This window comes from Dromiciops gliroides, chromosome 4, assembly GCF_019393635.1.
Source record: "Dromiciops gliroides isolate mDroGli1 chromosome 4, mDroGli1.pri, whole genome shotgun sequence".
Lineage (NCBI taxonomy): Eukaryota > Metazoa > Chordata > Mammalia > Microbiotheria > Microbiotheriidae > Dromiciops > Dromiciops gliroides.
Genome location: NC_057864.1, coordinates 363,231,479 through 363,245,977, shown reverse-complemented (window position 1 = coordinate 363,245,977; position 14,499 = coordinate 363,231,479). Strand labels below are relative to the sequence as shown.

Below are 14,499 nucleotides of genomic sequence, written 5' to 3'. Positions count from 1 at the left end.
AGGAAGATGAGTCTTCCTGACTCCAATCTGAGCACTTTATTCACTGTGCCACTTAGTTGCCCAGTAGTAGCATTCTATAAATCATTACTTTGACTTCATTTGCCCTATGCTCCTGCCAACTCTCCTGACCTGTTAGAGCCAGTTCTTATAAAAAGAAAAAAACAAAACCAAAACCCTTTCCCGTTATTTCTGTGAGCTAATACATGGAAAGAACAATGGATTTGTTGTCTGAAAACCTGAGTTCAAATCTTGGTTGTGCTAGTAATTACCCAAATATCTTTTATACAAATAATTATATTAATGACACTAATTCACATTTTTAGAATGCTTAACATAAAATTTCTCAAATGTTTCTCACAATAATTCTTTGACATTGATAATGAAAGCATTATTTTCAGATTACAGATGAGGAAAGTGAGGCATAGAAAAATTAAATGGCTTGCCTAAAGTCAAAAGGCTAGTAAATGGCATAGATTTAAATTTTTTTTAAGTGAGGCAATTCGGGTTAAGTGACTTACCCAGGGTCACACAGCTAGTAAGTGTTAAGTGTCTGAGGCCGGATTTGAACTCAGGTACTCCTGACTCCAGGACTGGTGCTCTATCCACTGTGCCACTTAGCTGCCCCAATGGCAAAGATTTAAAACCAGGTCTCCTTCTTTTTGAAAGTTCAGTGTTCTTTCCAGAACACGGAACTGCCCCATAAACTTCTGAACATGGCCTTAAAGATCTTTCAGAGATGTTCCATGATTTTTTTTATGCCTGATTGTTAATTTTCACCTAAGCAAATGTCAGTCCCTTACCTTTTTTTAAAAAAAAAATTATCTCCAGTTAGTTATATTTTTACTTTTGTCAGATCATTCCTTCATCTTTTTCAGATATATGTTCAAATATCAACGCCTTTCCCAGTTCTTCTTAGAATAGTTCCCTATATAGAACTTGTGTTCCATAGAAAACACATTCAAATGTCCACATGCTCACTGATGTTCTTGTGCTTTGTAAAGTCAATTAAAAAAAGCCTTTTGTCTTTGAAGGAGACCCCCTTTTGCTGCCACACTGAACCTCTACAAGTTCCCACCCTAACTTCTTACTTCTCCAGCTTTTCCTACTCTTTCCAACTGAGATTGGAAATGTTAAAGTTTAGAGGTCAGAGTGTATATCCATAGGATAATAATTCAAAAAATTTTAGGACTATAGATCTAGGACTGGAAGGGATTTCAAAGTTCAACTTCTTTTTTTATAGCTTGGAAAAGTGAAACTCAGGGGTATTAGGTGACTTGTTCAAATTCATAGAGCTAATAAGCACCAGAGTTCGAAACTGAACCCAGGAGCTTTATCACAGTCAATAAGCTCTCCACTATGCAGAGAGTTGTAAGACTCAGAAGCCATCTAGTCTAATCCCCTTATTTTGCAGAGGAAAAAACAAAACAAAACAGTAGGTTCCTGAATTGCCCAGTAGTAGAGTGCCAGCTAGACAGTGCAGTGGAGAGCTTAGGTGCAGTGGATAGAGCACTTGGCCTGGAGTCAGGAAGACCTGAGTTCAAATCTGCCCCCAGACATTTACTAGCTATGTGACCCTGGGAAAGTCACTTAACTATTTTTGCCTCAGTTTCTTCAGCTGTAAAATGAGTTAGAGAAGGAAATGGCAAATCAATCTAGAATCTTTGCCAAGAAAAGCCCAAATGAGGTCATGGAGAAGAAGACATGACTGAACAACACATATCTGAACCTGTCTTCTGATTCTAAATATGGTTATTTTTCCTCTTACTACCTTGCCCTTTAACTGTATACTAGGAGTACTGAACTTGCAAAATCCAAAGCATATATGGAGGATTTTTTTTTTTTTGTTAAGTAGGATCTAAGTAACTATGACCTGATTCTTTTTTTTTTTTTTTGGGTGGGGCAGTGAGGGTTAAGTGACTTGCCCAAGGAAACACAGCTAGTAAGTGTCAAGTGTCTGAGGCTGGATTTGAACTCAGGTCCTCCTGAATCCAGGACCAGTGCTTTATCCACTGTGTCACCTAGCTGCCCCAGACCTGATTCTAATTCTAAATAAAGTGGTCACCAAAAAAGAAAAAGACATTATGAACCTTGTGAGTCAAAGAGAAAAGAAACTGTTGAAAATGTCAGCCTAATGGTCTTCATGTTGTGGGGGAGGGGTATAGTACAGACAAGGAATTAATCATAAAATTAAGTGCTTTCGAAAAGTATGTATGGTTTTGCAATTCTGGTTGACTAAGGTTTGTATTAAATGATCTTATGAGCTTTTCAAATTCTTTTATCTATTTCCTTGATTACTAAATGTGTAACTATCAACTGACTTCAGAAAGCTTTACTTTAGGCAAAACATTTATACAAAAAAGGGAGTATATGGTTCCTGACAAACATTAACTGATAACCTTGTTTCTTAAAAAGGACATTATTAAACATGTTTCTTTAAAAATCTTTCTTTTAAGAGATGATACATCAAAAGCTTTTTTTATAAAAGCAACCAAGTACCCTTCAGAATGAAAATTAGTAAGCCATTTCTAATGTATTATCTTAGCCAGAATATTACTCTTTCCTCAATTTTTGTAATAACTAAAGGAAGAATTATTCACACCATAAGTGCAATCAGATTTCATAGAACATTTCAATAGTTCATAAATGCTTGCTAGTTTTTAACATACTATTTCTCTAGTTCTTGATGTTGGTCTACAGTCTCAAATATCCACAGGTTTAACCCCTGTATACATTCCTTAGACTCTTAGTTGATTGTCGTCCTTTGTTCTAAGAACTAAAATTTCATTACTATCTTGGCATCAAGGTACAGTGTAGCTGTGGTTGATCAGACCAATATGACCTTGGAAGGTTCTACCATAGGTCAGGTGCAAATAGTCCATATGAACATTTAGAGTGGAGATGTGCTTCTTGCATTTCTTTATTATTGGAAAAGAAGAAAAATAGTTGACACATGACATTATTTCTTAGCTTTTCTACTGTAATTTAATGTTTGAATTGTTGAAATCATACACTAGAGTATTACAGGGACTAGAAATCACACAGGGTCGTTTCATTAGTTACTAACTTAAATCCACATTAATTTCATATTAAGGTTTTAAGAATTAATTGTACGGTTAGTTCCCTGGCCTTGTTTGAAGTGAGTGGACATAAAATGATACAGTAGCTCAAATTGTATACTTTGTAATGAGACTCCATTCTCAATAAACAACAAACTGACATTTGGAAGAGTAGTTTAATTAAAGGAGGATATCAGTGTACTTGAAATCAGGTAATGATTTTTCAAGCATAGATAAATTTTTCTTTGGTAAGACTAGTTGAATTACTTCAGTGTAGTTTTCTTCCCCCCAAATGGGATAGTGTTTTCTTTTGCAGTGCTTATTGTTGATGGAGAGCCAGAATTTCTCTCTTCAAGTTCCAGCTTTAACACTTGGTCACAAAGCATTTCACTAAATTTAAACTCTTGGAGTTCAGGAACTGAATCTTACATATCTCTAAGTGCCTAGCATCATGCTGTTACATACATAGGTATTTAGTAAACATTCGTTATATTTTAATTTTTGTGATGCAGTTTACTTGTCGTTTTAAGTCTCAGTTAAAGCAGACTAAAATCATTACTGGAATTAATGGACAATGTTATAAGGAAGATGACTTATAATTCACATATGAATGAACTATGTGAAAATATTATTATCTCTTTGAAATTACTGAAATGATACCAAATGGTCTGCGAATATTTTTTTTTGTTTGAGTTTTAGGAATAACTCTAGAATTTTGTGGAAAATTAGAAAATTTTCATCATTATATCTATTTTAATGTTACATGGAGGAAGTTTTACACTAATTAATATTATACCTCCTTTTAAAAACTTGAGTGTGATTTATAAATAATGAATAGTCAGTTGTTTTATAGACAATTATGAACAACCACCAGTTTGAGGATGCTGATTGGTCTATAGTGAGGTTATCACTGGTACTTGAGAACAGCTCAGCAGAATTGTCGTTTAATTCAATTCCAGCACTTTTAATTAGAATTCTCAGGGTTCACTGTGGGAATAGTGCTTGGAATAAGAGTGGAAATTGGCAGAACTGACTTGAGGTTCACTTAATATCATTCATTAGAGACTTAAATACGGAGAAGGGAGAAAATAATCTTTCTCCAGCTACTCTAAATATAGAGAAATGAGGGATAGTAAATCATTGCTTTGCAGTGAAAAGGGAGTGTTCACTTTTTAGCGAATGAATAAAACACTGAAGTTTGGCTTTATTTTTATTTTTCCTGTGAATCAGTCAGAGTGATACAGTTTCTATAACTGTTCTAAAGGGCCACTTCTTAGGAAAGGAGAGGGTAAAAGCAAGACCTCTGAATTGATAGTTATAAGGAGCTCTAGGTATTGAAACTTCACACATATAGATCTGTAAATTACATTCATAGAGAGTTGTCTAGGCCATTGTGAACTTAAATGACTTACTCATTGCTACAGAGCTATAATACATTAGAGTTCTTCTTCTTCTTCTTCTTCTTCTTGCTTTTTCGTTTTTTGAAAAACAAAATTTGCCTTAATTTTAAATTGAATTACACCAAAAAGAAGTTTAGTATCAGAATGTAGATTGATTCAGCAAGCCTGTAGATGTGGTGGGTGAATGACAAAATGACTGAGATTAGGGACTTTCCAGATTGGAGGTAGGGTGGAGTGTGAACAGGTGAAATTCACTGAAATCAGAAAAAGATGTGTCCTACTCCCTCCAAAAGACTCTGAATAGTCAAAAGAATCTGGAAATAATGACTAATTGATCAATACACGGCTAGTTTTTAGATAAGACATACAGGTGGTTTGAGATGTACAATTGTGAGAAAACTCTGTCACTCTTTTTTTGTTTGTTTTTTGGTGGGGCAAGTGGGGATAAGTGACTTGCCTAGGGTCTCACAGCTATAATAAGTGTAAAGTGTCTGAGGCTGGATTTGAACTCAGGTCCTCCTGAATCCAGGTCCCATACTTTATCCACTTCGCCACCTAGCTACCCCTTTCCATCATTCTTTGGATCTCACTGGGTTTATGGTCAGCATAATGTCCTTAGTTAAGGTAATCTAAGTAGCAGGTAGAGATGGTCCACCTTCCCAGCCTCATAGGATTGGGTTCAAATGAAGCAATAAAGTTATCTCACAAGTTGCACAATTAAACAAAGTTTTCTCACAAGACAGAGATTGGACTAGACCCATAATTGAATACACAGGGTACTGACCTAGATCCAGAGTTGAGTCACAATTTCCACTACCACTTGCTTTTTGAATCACCTCAATTCCCTCAGAAGCCAGAGAAACTGGGAAATAGAGACAAGGAAGGAAGGTATTCAGAGCTTGGAGTACAGCCAGTGAAAAGGTAAGGAGATGAGATTTGGAATATGAGACAACATGCTAGGAGGCCAGTGTTACTGGAATGTGCCATACAGTTTTAAATGTAAGTAAATTTAATTAAAATTTAAGTAGAATGCGGGGCAGCTAGGTGGCGCAGTGGATAGAGCACCGGCCCTGGAGTCAGGAGGACCTGAGTTCAAATGTGGCCTCAGATACTTGGCACTTACTAGATGTGTGACCTTGGGCAAGTCACTTAACCCTCATTGCTTCTCTTCCCCCCACCCCCCCAAAAAAATCAGTTGAATGGTACATGCCTGCAAAGGTTATATGTGTATATGTGATTTCACTGAAATAAGTAATGATCCATGTTCAAACTATCAAAACAGATAAACAATTTGGTGTAACTTATCATCTTCTAGTCATTGAGACTTTGCAGGGTGACACAGATCCTAAGTATCTGAGACAATTTGATTCCATGTCTTTTTGACTCCAGGTCTGGCCTTCTACCCTTTTCACTAAATTTCCTGTTATCTTTTTATTTGTTTTTTAAGGAAATCTGAAGCTAAACAAATTCAGGAAAGGAAACTATATTATCAAAAGTAATACTTTTATTATTGTTGCTGTAACTTTAGTGCTTCCAAAGATCTATAATTTTACCGATTGAAAGATTTCCCCTCAACCGATGATGTAAATTAAAACCCCTTTTTTTCTTTAATGGGTTCTCTGAATGGATTTCTATGTTGATGGTGATGGTGGCAATTATAGTAGTGATGATAGGGAGGAAGAGGAGAAGGAGAATGTTAAATGATTGTCTGTTATTCCAATTCTGGTGATGAGTCCCTTGCACTTACATTGGGTGTTTGGCCAGTAGAAAACAATGTAGTCTGTCTCTGTGTTTGAAACCTTTTTTCTTTGGTGTAATATCTACACTCATAGTCTTCAAGAACCCAAGCTTACTATAGCATATAATGAAGAGACATTAAGAACACATTAGTGTTTCAACTGTTACTCTTCTATAGGAAAATTTTTCATAGTTTTGATGCTGTTCTTTTACTCTTTTACAAAGGAATATTCTTTTGAGTGCATTTTGGTATCGTTTGAAATTAATGTTCATAAGTGTTATTTTTTTTTATCTGTTATCTTAGACTTCTCTTTCCCTCCTACACTCCCACATTATAAAATGCCTGGTTCTTAAGGCAAATTATTGAGTTATCCTCTTTAATGCTTATAAGCTAATTGAGAGGAAAATGACCCCTGCTCAGTAATTCTCTGGAACTCATTGGCAGTGTGTCAAAGGCTTATTTATTCTCATTCTCACCAGAATGGATACTTGCAAATATGTGCTACAGCCAGCAAGCGCAGAGAGTGAAGGCTCGCAAGCCCCTTTTGAATCCCTAGTCTCTAACTCAAAGTGGACCCTCTCCTTGTTCATCGCTAGTCAGATTACTTAAGAATTGCAATATCCCCGGGAAAGCTAGCTGACCAGAACATGGTATTCTTAACCCTAATTTCCATAATTATTCTTTGGGTTCTTAGCCAATGGGGGAGGTAACACAGGGACATTTCTTCAATCTTCCCTTATATGGCCACAGTCCAAAAGAGGACCTCATCGAGACCAGCTCAGGGGTACTTGAACCATATGATCTGTTTGCCGGAGGGGAGAGAAGGGGTACTGACACCTTTGTCCTCAAACAATGGTGAAGGTTATATAAATTTAAAAATTACATCTTTGTACATATACATTCTGGCATATTGATATAAATATCCATTTGATATGATCTCTTTTTCTTTTACTTCTCTCACATGCAAGTTTCACTGCAAAGTAATATGTAGTCTCTAAAATTCAACTACTGATATGGGAGCCAAAGAGGAAATAAAAATCTATCTTTGCAATATGTTATGTTATTATTAAATAAAATGTCAAAGTCCAGAGATACAACTTGATAAGGAATGCAAAATTGTGGTCAGAGTTTTACCTCCTTCTTTCTTTTTTCTTTCTTTCTTTCTTTCTTTGCAACAAACATTTATTTTATTTTTTCAGGTTACATGTAAGGATAGTTTTCAACATTCATTTTCTTAAGATTTAGAGTTCCAAATTTTTCTCCCTCCTTCCCTTTCCTCCTCCTTCCATAAGATAGCAACCAGGTTCTATATGTACAATCTACAAGTGCTCTTTTTATCAGTTCTTTCTATGGGGGTGGATAGTAAGCTTCCTTATTAGTCCCTTGGGATTGTCTTGGATCATTGTATTGCTGATAGTAGTTAAGTCATTCACAATTACTCATTGAAAAATACTGCTGTCACTATGCACAATGTCCTCCCACTTCTGCTCACTTCACTATACATCAGTTCATGAGTCTTTCCAGGTTTTTTTGGGATCATCCTATTTGTCATTTCCTATAGCACAATACCATTCCACTACAATCATATACCAAAGCTTCTTCAGTCATTCCTCAATTGATGGACATTCCCTTGATTCTCAATTCCTAGCCACCACAAAGAGTCGCTATAAATATATTTTGTACAATCTTCACCCCTTTTCTCTTTTTTCATGATTACTCTTGTTAACTGTTTCCCTTCCATCCTATTCCCTTCCCTATGATATTTATTCTATTATCCATCTTCTTTCATCCTAACCCTCTTCAAAAGGGATTTGCTTCTGTCTCTCTCCTCCCCAAACAGCCCTTCCTTCTTTTGCCCCTCTCTCTTTACCCCCTTCTCCTCCTATTTTCCTGCAGGGTTAGAGAGATTACTCCACCCAATTGTCCCGCCTTCTTTCTTTTGAATGAAAGGAGGGGAAGAAGGTTCAAGGGGATTCCTGAGTGATTTTGTCTTAAGAATCAGTCAAGGGGCAGCTAGGTGGTGCAGTGGATAGAGCACCAGCCCTGAAGTCAGGAGGACCTGAGTTCAAATCTGGCCTCAGATGCTTAACATTTACTGGCTGTGTGACCCTGGGCAAGTCACTGAACCCCAATTGCTCCACCAAAAAAAAAATACGAAAGTCAATTGAAGAATGAGTCAAGTGATACATGCCTACAGAGGTTATGTATGTGTGCATGTATTCCTGTGAAGATCAAATGCAGTAATGTTTTTATAGCACAGTGTCTGGCCCATAATTGGTGCTCAATAAATGCTTGTTTTCTTCCTTCCTACTCATACCTTACATCCTCTTTCCACCTATACTGATCCAGTGACTCTGGTGTTCTTGCCACTCTTTGCACAAGACACTCCATTTCTAGATTCTTAAGCATGTTCACTGGCTGACAATCATACCTAGAATTCTCCATTATCTCTACCTTATACCTTTCCTGGCTTCCTTTAGGTATCAACTGAATTCTCATCTTCTATGAGAATCTTTTCTCTGTCCCCCTTAATGCTCATGCCTTTATTTGCTGTGCTTATCTCCAGTTTACCCTGTTTCTTTAGTTTATCTTATTTGTACATATTTGTTTTCATGTTTCTCCCAATAGACTTTGAACTCCTTATAGCAGGGCCTTTTTCTTGTGGTTGTTGTTTGTAAGTTTTTGTTTTTATACTTTATATTCCAACACGTACTGCCTAGTACATACTAGATGTGCATTAAATAGACAGTTCATTTTGACTTTATTTAACTTGACTTTTAAAAATAATTACTTAAATACTTCCTGCTATATTTTGAACATTTGTTTTGTATTTGCAGAGACGAAATGGAGAAGATATACCAGTGGCCCAGACTAAAAATATCAATCATAGAAGATTTGCTGCTTCCTTTAGATTGCAAGAAGTAACAAAAACTGACCAAGATTTGTACCGCTGTGTAACTCAGTCAGAAAGAGGCTCCGGAGTTTCCAATTTTGCTCAACTAATTGTGAGAGGTATGGTAGGATTTTAAAAACTTTATAAAAATAACATCTTTTAAGATCCAAATAACTTATAATTAAAGTTAGAATTCTTTTTTTGTTTGTTTTCAAATCTACTGATTTCACTCCAAAGAACTATGAAAATGACATCACAAAAGTACAGAAACTTTCATAGTTAAAAATTAAGGATGAAGTTTTAAAGTTTGGCAGTCAAAGGACTCTACTAAAAATAATTTTTAAACTATACTAAACATATCAAATGCATTGCCAATTTTTTCTGTCATGAAGTTATGTGAAATTAAAATTCATACAGATAAATATTTAAACCATTTTTAGGTGGAAATACTTTCCCCTGTATTTTTTTTTTTTGGCTTTTTAGTGAGGCAATTGGGGTTAAGTGACTTGCCCAGGGTCATACATCTAGTAAGTGTCAAGGGTCTGAGGCTGGATTTGAACTCAGGTCTACCTGAATCCAGGGATGGTTCTCTATCCACTGCACTACCTAGCTGTCCCCTCCCTGTATTATTATTATTCAAAGCTCTGTTGAGCTAGTGAAATCAAATCCCTGGATTCTATCCCCATGTGAATCATTAATTTGCCCTGGGCCAACTATGATACAATTTCATTCAGCTGGTGGGAAAAGAGGCAAAATGTATGGGGAAAACTAAGTGAAACAGTGGAGATTGTTCAGTGTGTACCCATCACCACTACTACACTACTATCACACATTTCCGACTTCAAGCCCAGTGATCTGTCTAATGCTGAGACACTTAGCTTCCTCTTTAGGCTGATTATCATTCACTACCTTGAAACCTGCATATGCTAATTTTTGTATTAGTAACATCTTCTCCTTTGTTTCATGAGATATTTCTTAGACATTACTGAATGCAGGTCAGTAAAAACCTGCCTTTCTCCCTAGTTGTAGCTCTACTTCAAATAAACCTTTTGCTCTCATGTCTTTACAGTTAACTCTATCATAAATAATATTGGATTTCCTCACATAAAATAATAGTAAAAAGCCAAAATGTTAGGGATACCACTGTATAGTGGCTAGAGTGCTAGATTTGGAGTCAAGAAGATCTGGGTTCTAATCTATCTATTTTTTTTTTGTTACACTTTAAGTTCTCCACCCATTCCCTCCCACCCTCTGCACCAGACACTAGAGAAGGCCACCATTTGACACAGAATTATAAATATACATAAACCATTTGGGTTCTAACCTTACCCCTAATGCTAGCTCTATGGCTCTGGAAATGTTGATCTCTCTGAGCTTTCCTTTTGTCCTTTCAAAAATGGGGATACTAGTACCAATATTACCTCCCTTACTGTTCATTGTGAAGCTTCAATGAGAAAATGGATGCACAGCTCTTTACAAAAGGGTTGGTTCTTCTTATGATGATGTCATATTAAGTCTAGCACACATTTAGATACAAGTGTATCATTCTCTTTCTCATGCAAATATAATCATAATTCTTCAATCATACCCTTTCAGTATCTGAACATGGTCTCCTCCCAGCTTGCCACCACAACTACCCTTATGTTCCTAGCTGAACTAAAGATGGCTCTGGATAATCCCCAATGTAAATATGGTGATTACTATGTAAAGTTGTCATGTTCACTGTATGCCATGTGAATGTGTGTAAACTCCCTTGATGATCACAGGGGCTGCTGAGGACGGAGGCTGAAAGAGCAGTAATGGCTTTAAGAATGTAGTGATGAATTTTTTAAAAGGGAAAATTTGCTTTAATGAAGAGATAGAAGTGTCTCCGTATAAATAGACTTAAGAAAGAGATTTGGTGGGGAATGTGTTATTGACAAGATCTGGAAGACTATTGAAGTCTTTATTCAGATACCCTAATTTAAACTACTTCTATGGAAGCAGTGCTTATCTTGGTTAACTGTTACTGTACCTTTTCAGCAACTCATCTGATGTCTCTGTAGCAATGAAATATGGGGCATTTGTGTGTAAAATGAATGGTTTTTAAATTGCTTGAAAAGACACATGCTATTCCTATTTTTGTACAAGTGAATATTGATACACAATGCAAACACTTTTTAATCAGTGAAATCTGGTATCAGTTGCCTTGTGCAGGGGTATAGGAAGCTTTATAATTAATGTATTCTAACTATTGCAAGAAAGAGAACTCATTAAATATTTAATTATCTAAAATTGGAAAACTATAAAGCAAGAGCTGGTTCTCTGACTTTTAAGGCAATAATGACTGAGTGTTTAACCTACATATTTCACAAATTAATGTATTTGGATATAGCACAGAATACATTGTCTATAGAATTTATCAATTCTTCCTGTAAGGAACTTGAGAAATCATTTAACTAACTTTCCCATTTTGTGGGTGAAGAATATGAGGCCTGAGGACCACTGAGAATGGTAGCTCACAGCTAGTCAATGGAAGAGTTATAGAACCCAGGCCTTCTAGCTCTTGGTCCAGGGCTCTTTATCATGTGAAGTTTTAAACTATTTATTAAAGCTTAAAACTTCAGTAAGACTTAGGGGGCCATTTGTGTGTGTACATGTGCATGCACACAGAGAAGAGTCGGTAAATGATTATCAACTGATTGAAAAAAAATACGTACTTGAGACATACTTTTAGGTTTAAACTATATTGTTAATAATGTCTTTAAAAAATAAAAAAGTAAAAGTAAAAAAGTCTCCATCACTCTCTTAAGTGGAGACACTCAACAATAATCTAAGCCTTGATTTGTAACTTTTGCTGATGTACTAAAAATGTAACAATTTTTACAATCCAAAGAACTGCACTGCTGAGCTGGTGCCAGCCCATGCATATATGTGCATATGGGTATTTACAAACACACACACACACACACACACACACACACACACACACACCAATTTTTAAAAAAAAACATCTCTGTAGCCATTGTATATCTGAATAAAATGCATATAATAACCTGTTCACAGTTTTTTATTTAACAGTATAGGCTAATACATTTCCGTGTTTGTCTTGATAACTACCAAACAAATATTGCTAACCAAAAACATCCCCTCAGGGATCAGCTATCCTGGTGTTAAAACTTTGCTGAAAATTAACCATAATGACAGGTCCTATATCTCAGTGGCACTTTAAAACTGACATCTTGTTACATGGATACAAAAGATGATAATTTTAAAGGAAATTTTTGGGCCACTGATATGAATTGTCTTTAATATAAGCTGGCATAGTATTGCCTGTTGTCAAAGATGACCCTAGGGTAAGAGTTTATTTGTGCATTTCCTCCTAAACTAAAAGTGACAGGGCATGCTTAGGGCTTTTTTGTTGCTGTTTGTAACAAATGAAAATTTCACTGCCGCATTCTCATGCTGAAAAGTATTGATCTATGTGTTCTCACAGCCAAGGGAAGGAAAGGTGGGAAAATACACAATTTACGTTGTCATGACTTTAGTATTGCTTCCAGATCATTTTGAGTAATGATAATGTCTTTGCCTTGTGAAAGTCAAACTTTATCGACAACAGTGGTTATTAGAGAGTGTGAGATGAACGGAAGCTTTTGCTCAATGTATCTAAAAATTGCAGTGTGTAAAGTGTGTAATCTTGGCTGAAATGTCTAACATTTATACGTTCTTCATTTTCTAGTGGTTTGTCAGCCAATGACAAAGCTCACTTTGGAAAACTCTGACTTTGTAATTTAAGTTTCATTGTTGTGAAGTTCTGCTCTCCCACCTGCCTAGAATGCCCACTTACCTTTTCTCCACCTACCTAAAAATGATGCACCTTTCAAGCTGAGGTCTACTTTGAAGCCACCCCTGAATGCTTTACTATGATACATTCCCTCTCTGAAAGTCCCATAGCACCATTTCAGGCAGTTTTATAATCTCAAATTTGGGAGAAGGCCCACTAATTTATTGTATTTTAATATCAATTTCTGCTTTGCTCAGAACAAGTGGTCATTCAGTTTTTCCTTGCAGATTTCCAGTGAAAGAAAAGCTACCATCTCCTGTTGCAATCCATTTTTCCTATGTTGAACTGTAACTGTTTACCAGGCTCTTCCTTATATCCAACCTACTTTTCTTCCTTTTTAATTTCAATACATTTCTCCTGCTTCTGTCCCTTTTGAGCCAAGTAGTACATTTATTCTTTTTTTCTTCTTCTTCCAATTTTTGAATGATACTTGAAGAAAGTATCCCTTCCTGATACTCTAAGAAAGCTAATTCATCATACCCTTTTAATCCTTCGCTTCTCTTGGGATAAGGGGAACTAGCATTTATTAAGTACCAATGTGATACTAAACACTATAAACATTAACTCATTTGACCCTCACAACAAGCCTGGGAAGTAGGTGCTATTATTACTCCTATTTTCCTCAGTTGAGGAAGCTGAGGTAGACAGGTTAAGGGACTTCTCCAAGGTCACCCAATTAGGGAGTTTCTGAGTTTGGATTTGAACTCAGATCTTCTGACTTCAAACCCAGTGATCTGTCTAATGCTGAGACACCTAGCTTCCTCTTTAGGCTGATTCACTACCTTGAAACAGCCCTCACACAGTATGTTCTAAAGGCTTTTCACCATCCTGGTTACCCTTCTATGTTCACTTCACAAATTATCACCATCTTTTCTATCATCCAGAATTTTACATAGTACTCCCCAGTGTGTTCTGCAGAGTGCAGTGATGTTATCACCTCTTGGAATCTGTATACTGTGCCTCTCTCACTGCAGCTTAGTATCTGATCTTTTGGGTTTTTTTCCCCTCCTACGTCACACTATTGATAATATTGAATTTGTAGTGCACTAAAACTCCCATACATTTTTTTTTGGTGGGGTAGAATGCTAGCTAGCTTTTCTTCCGTCAACTTAGTATAGGGCCCGACACATAGTAGTAACTTCATATTTATTGAATTGAAATTTACTTATGATTTGTAAAAAACTATAATGTAGTGAACTGAATTTTTAAAAATCTGTGCCTGTAAATTTCAGGCAGAAATTTCCTGATGAAATAACTGTTACCAGTGTAAATTAGCAACTGTTTTGTTAATTAGAGTTACTTTTAACACCAGTTTAATCCACAGTATCTGTAAACTGTTAGAGTTCAACCCAGAATTTCCCAACTCTGTGTCGGGCTCTTTATCCATTAGGTCATGCTGCGGCTCAGTATTTAATTTCATCTTATTAAATCTGACCCAGTACAGCCCATTGAGACCTTTTTGGATCCTGACTTTGCCATCCAGTGTGATAGCTGTCCCTTCTAGTTTCCTTGGTCTTAGGGGGGAAAATGCTGCCTCTGACATCAGAGAACCTAGGTTAAAATTTAACCTCTGCTGTTCACTACCCATG

General features: G+C 36.3%; 1 protein-coding gene across 11 annotated transcripts in view; it reads left to right on the top strand.

Annotated features, from left to right (window-relative positions):
• The window catches only part of PTPRK (protein tyrosine phosphatase receptor type K), a 756,597-nt gene that overhangs the window by 395,654 nt on the left and 346,444 nt on the right, over positions 1-14,499 (top strand). For all 11 annotated transcript variants that reach the window (XM_044001295.1, XM_044001287.1, XM_044001294.1 and 8 more), the window contains exon 6: positions 9,032-9,206. In XM_044001295.1, coding sequence (XP_043857230.1) covers positions 9,032-9,206 — 175 coding nt within the window. The remainder of the gene's footprint in view (positions 1-9,031; positions 9,207-14,499) is intronic.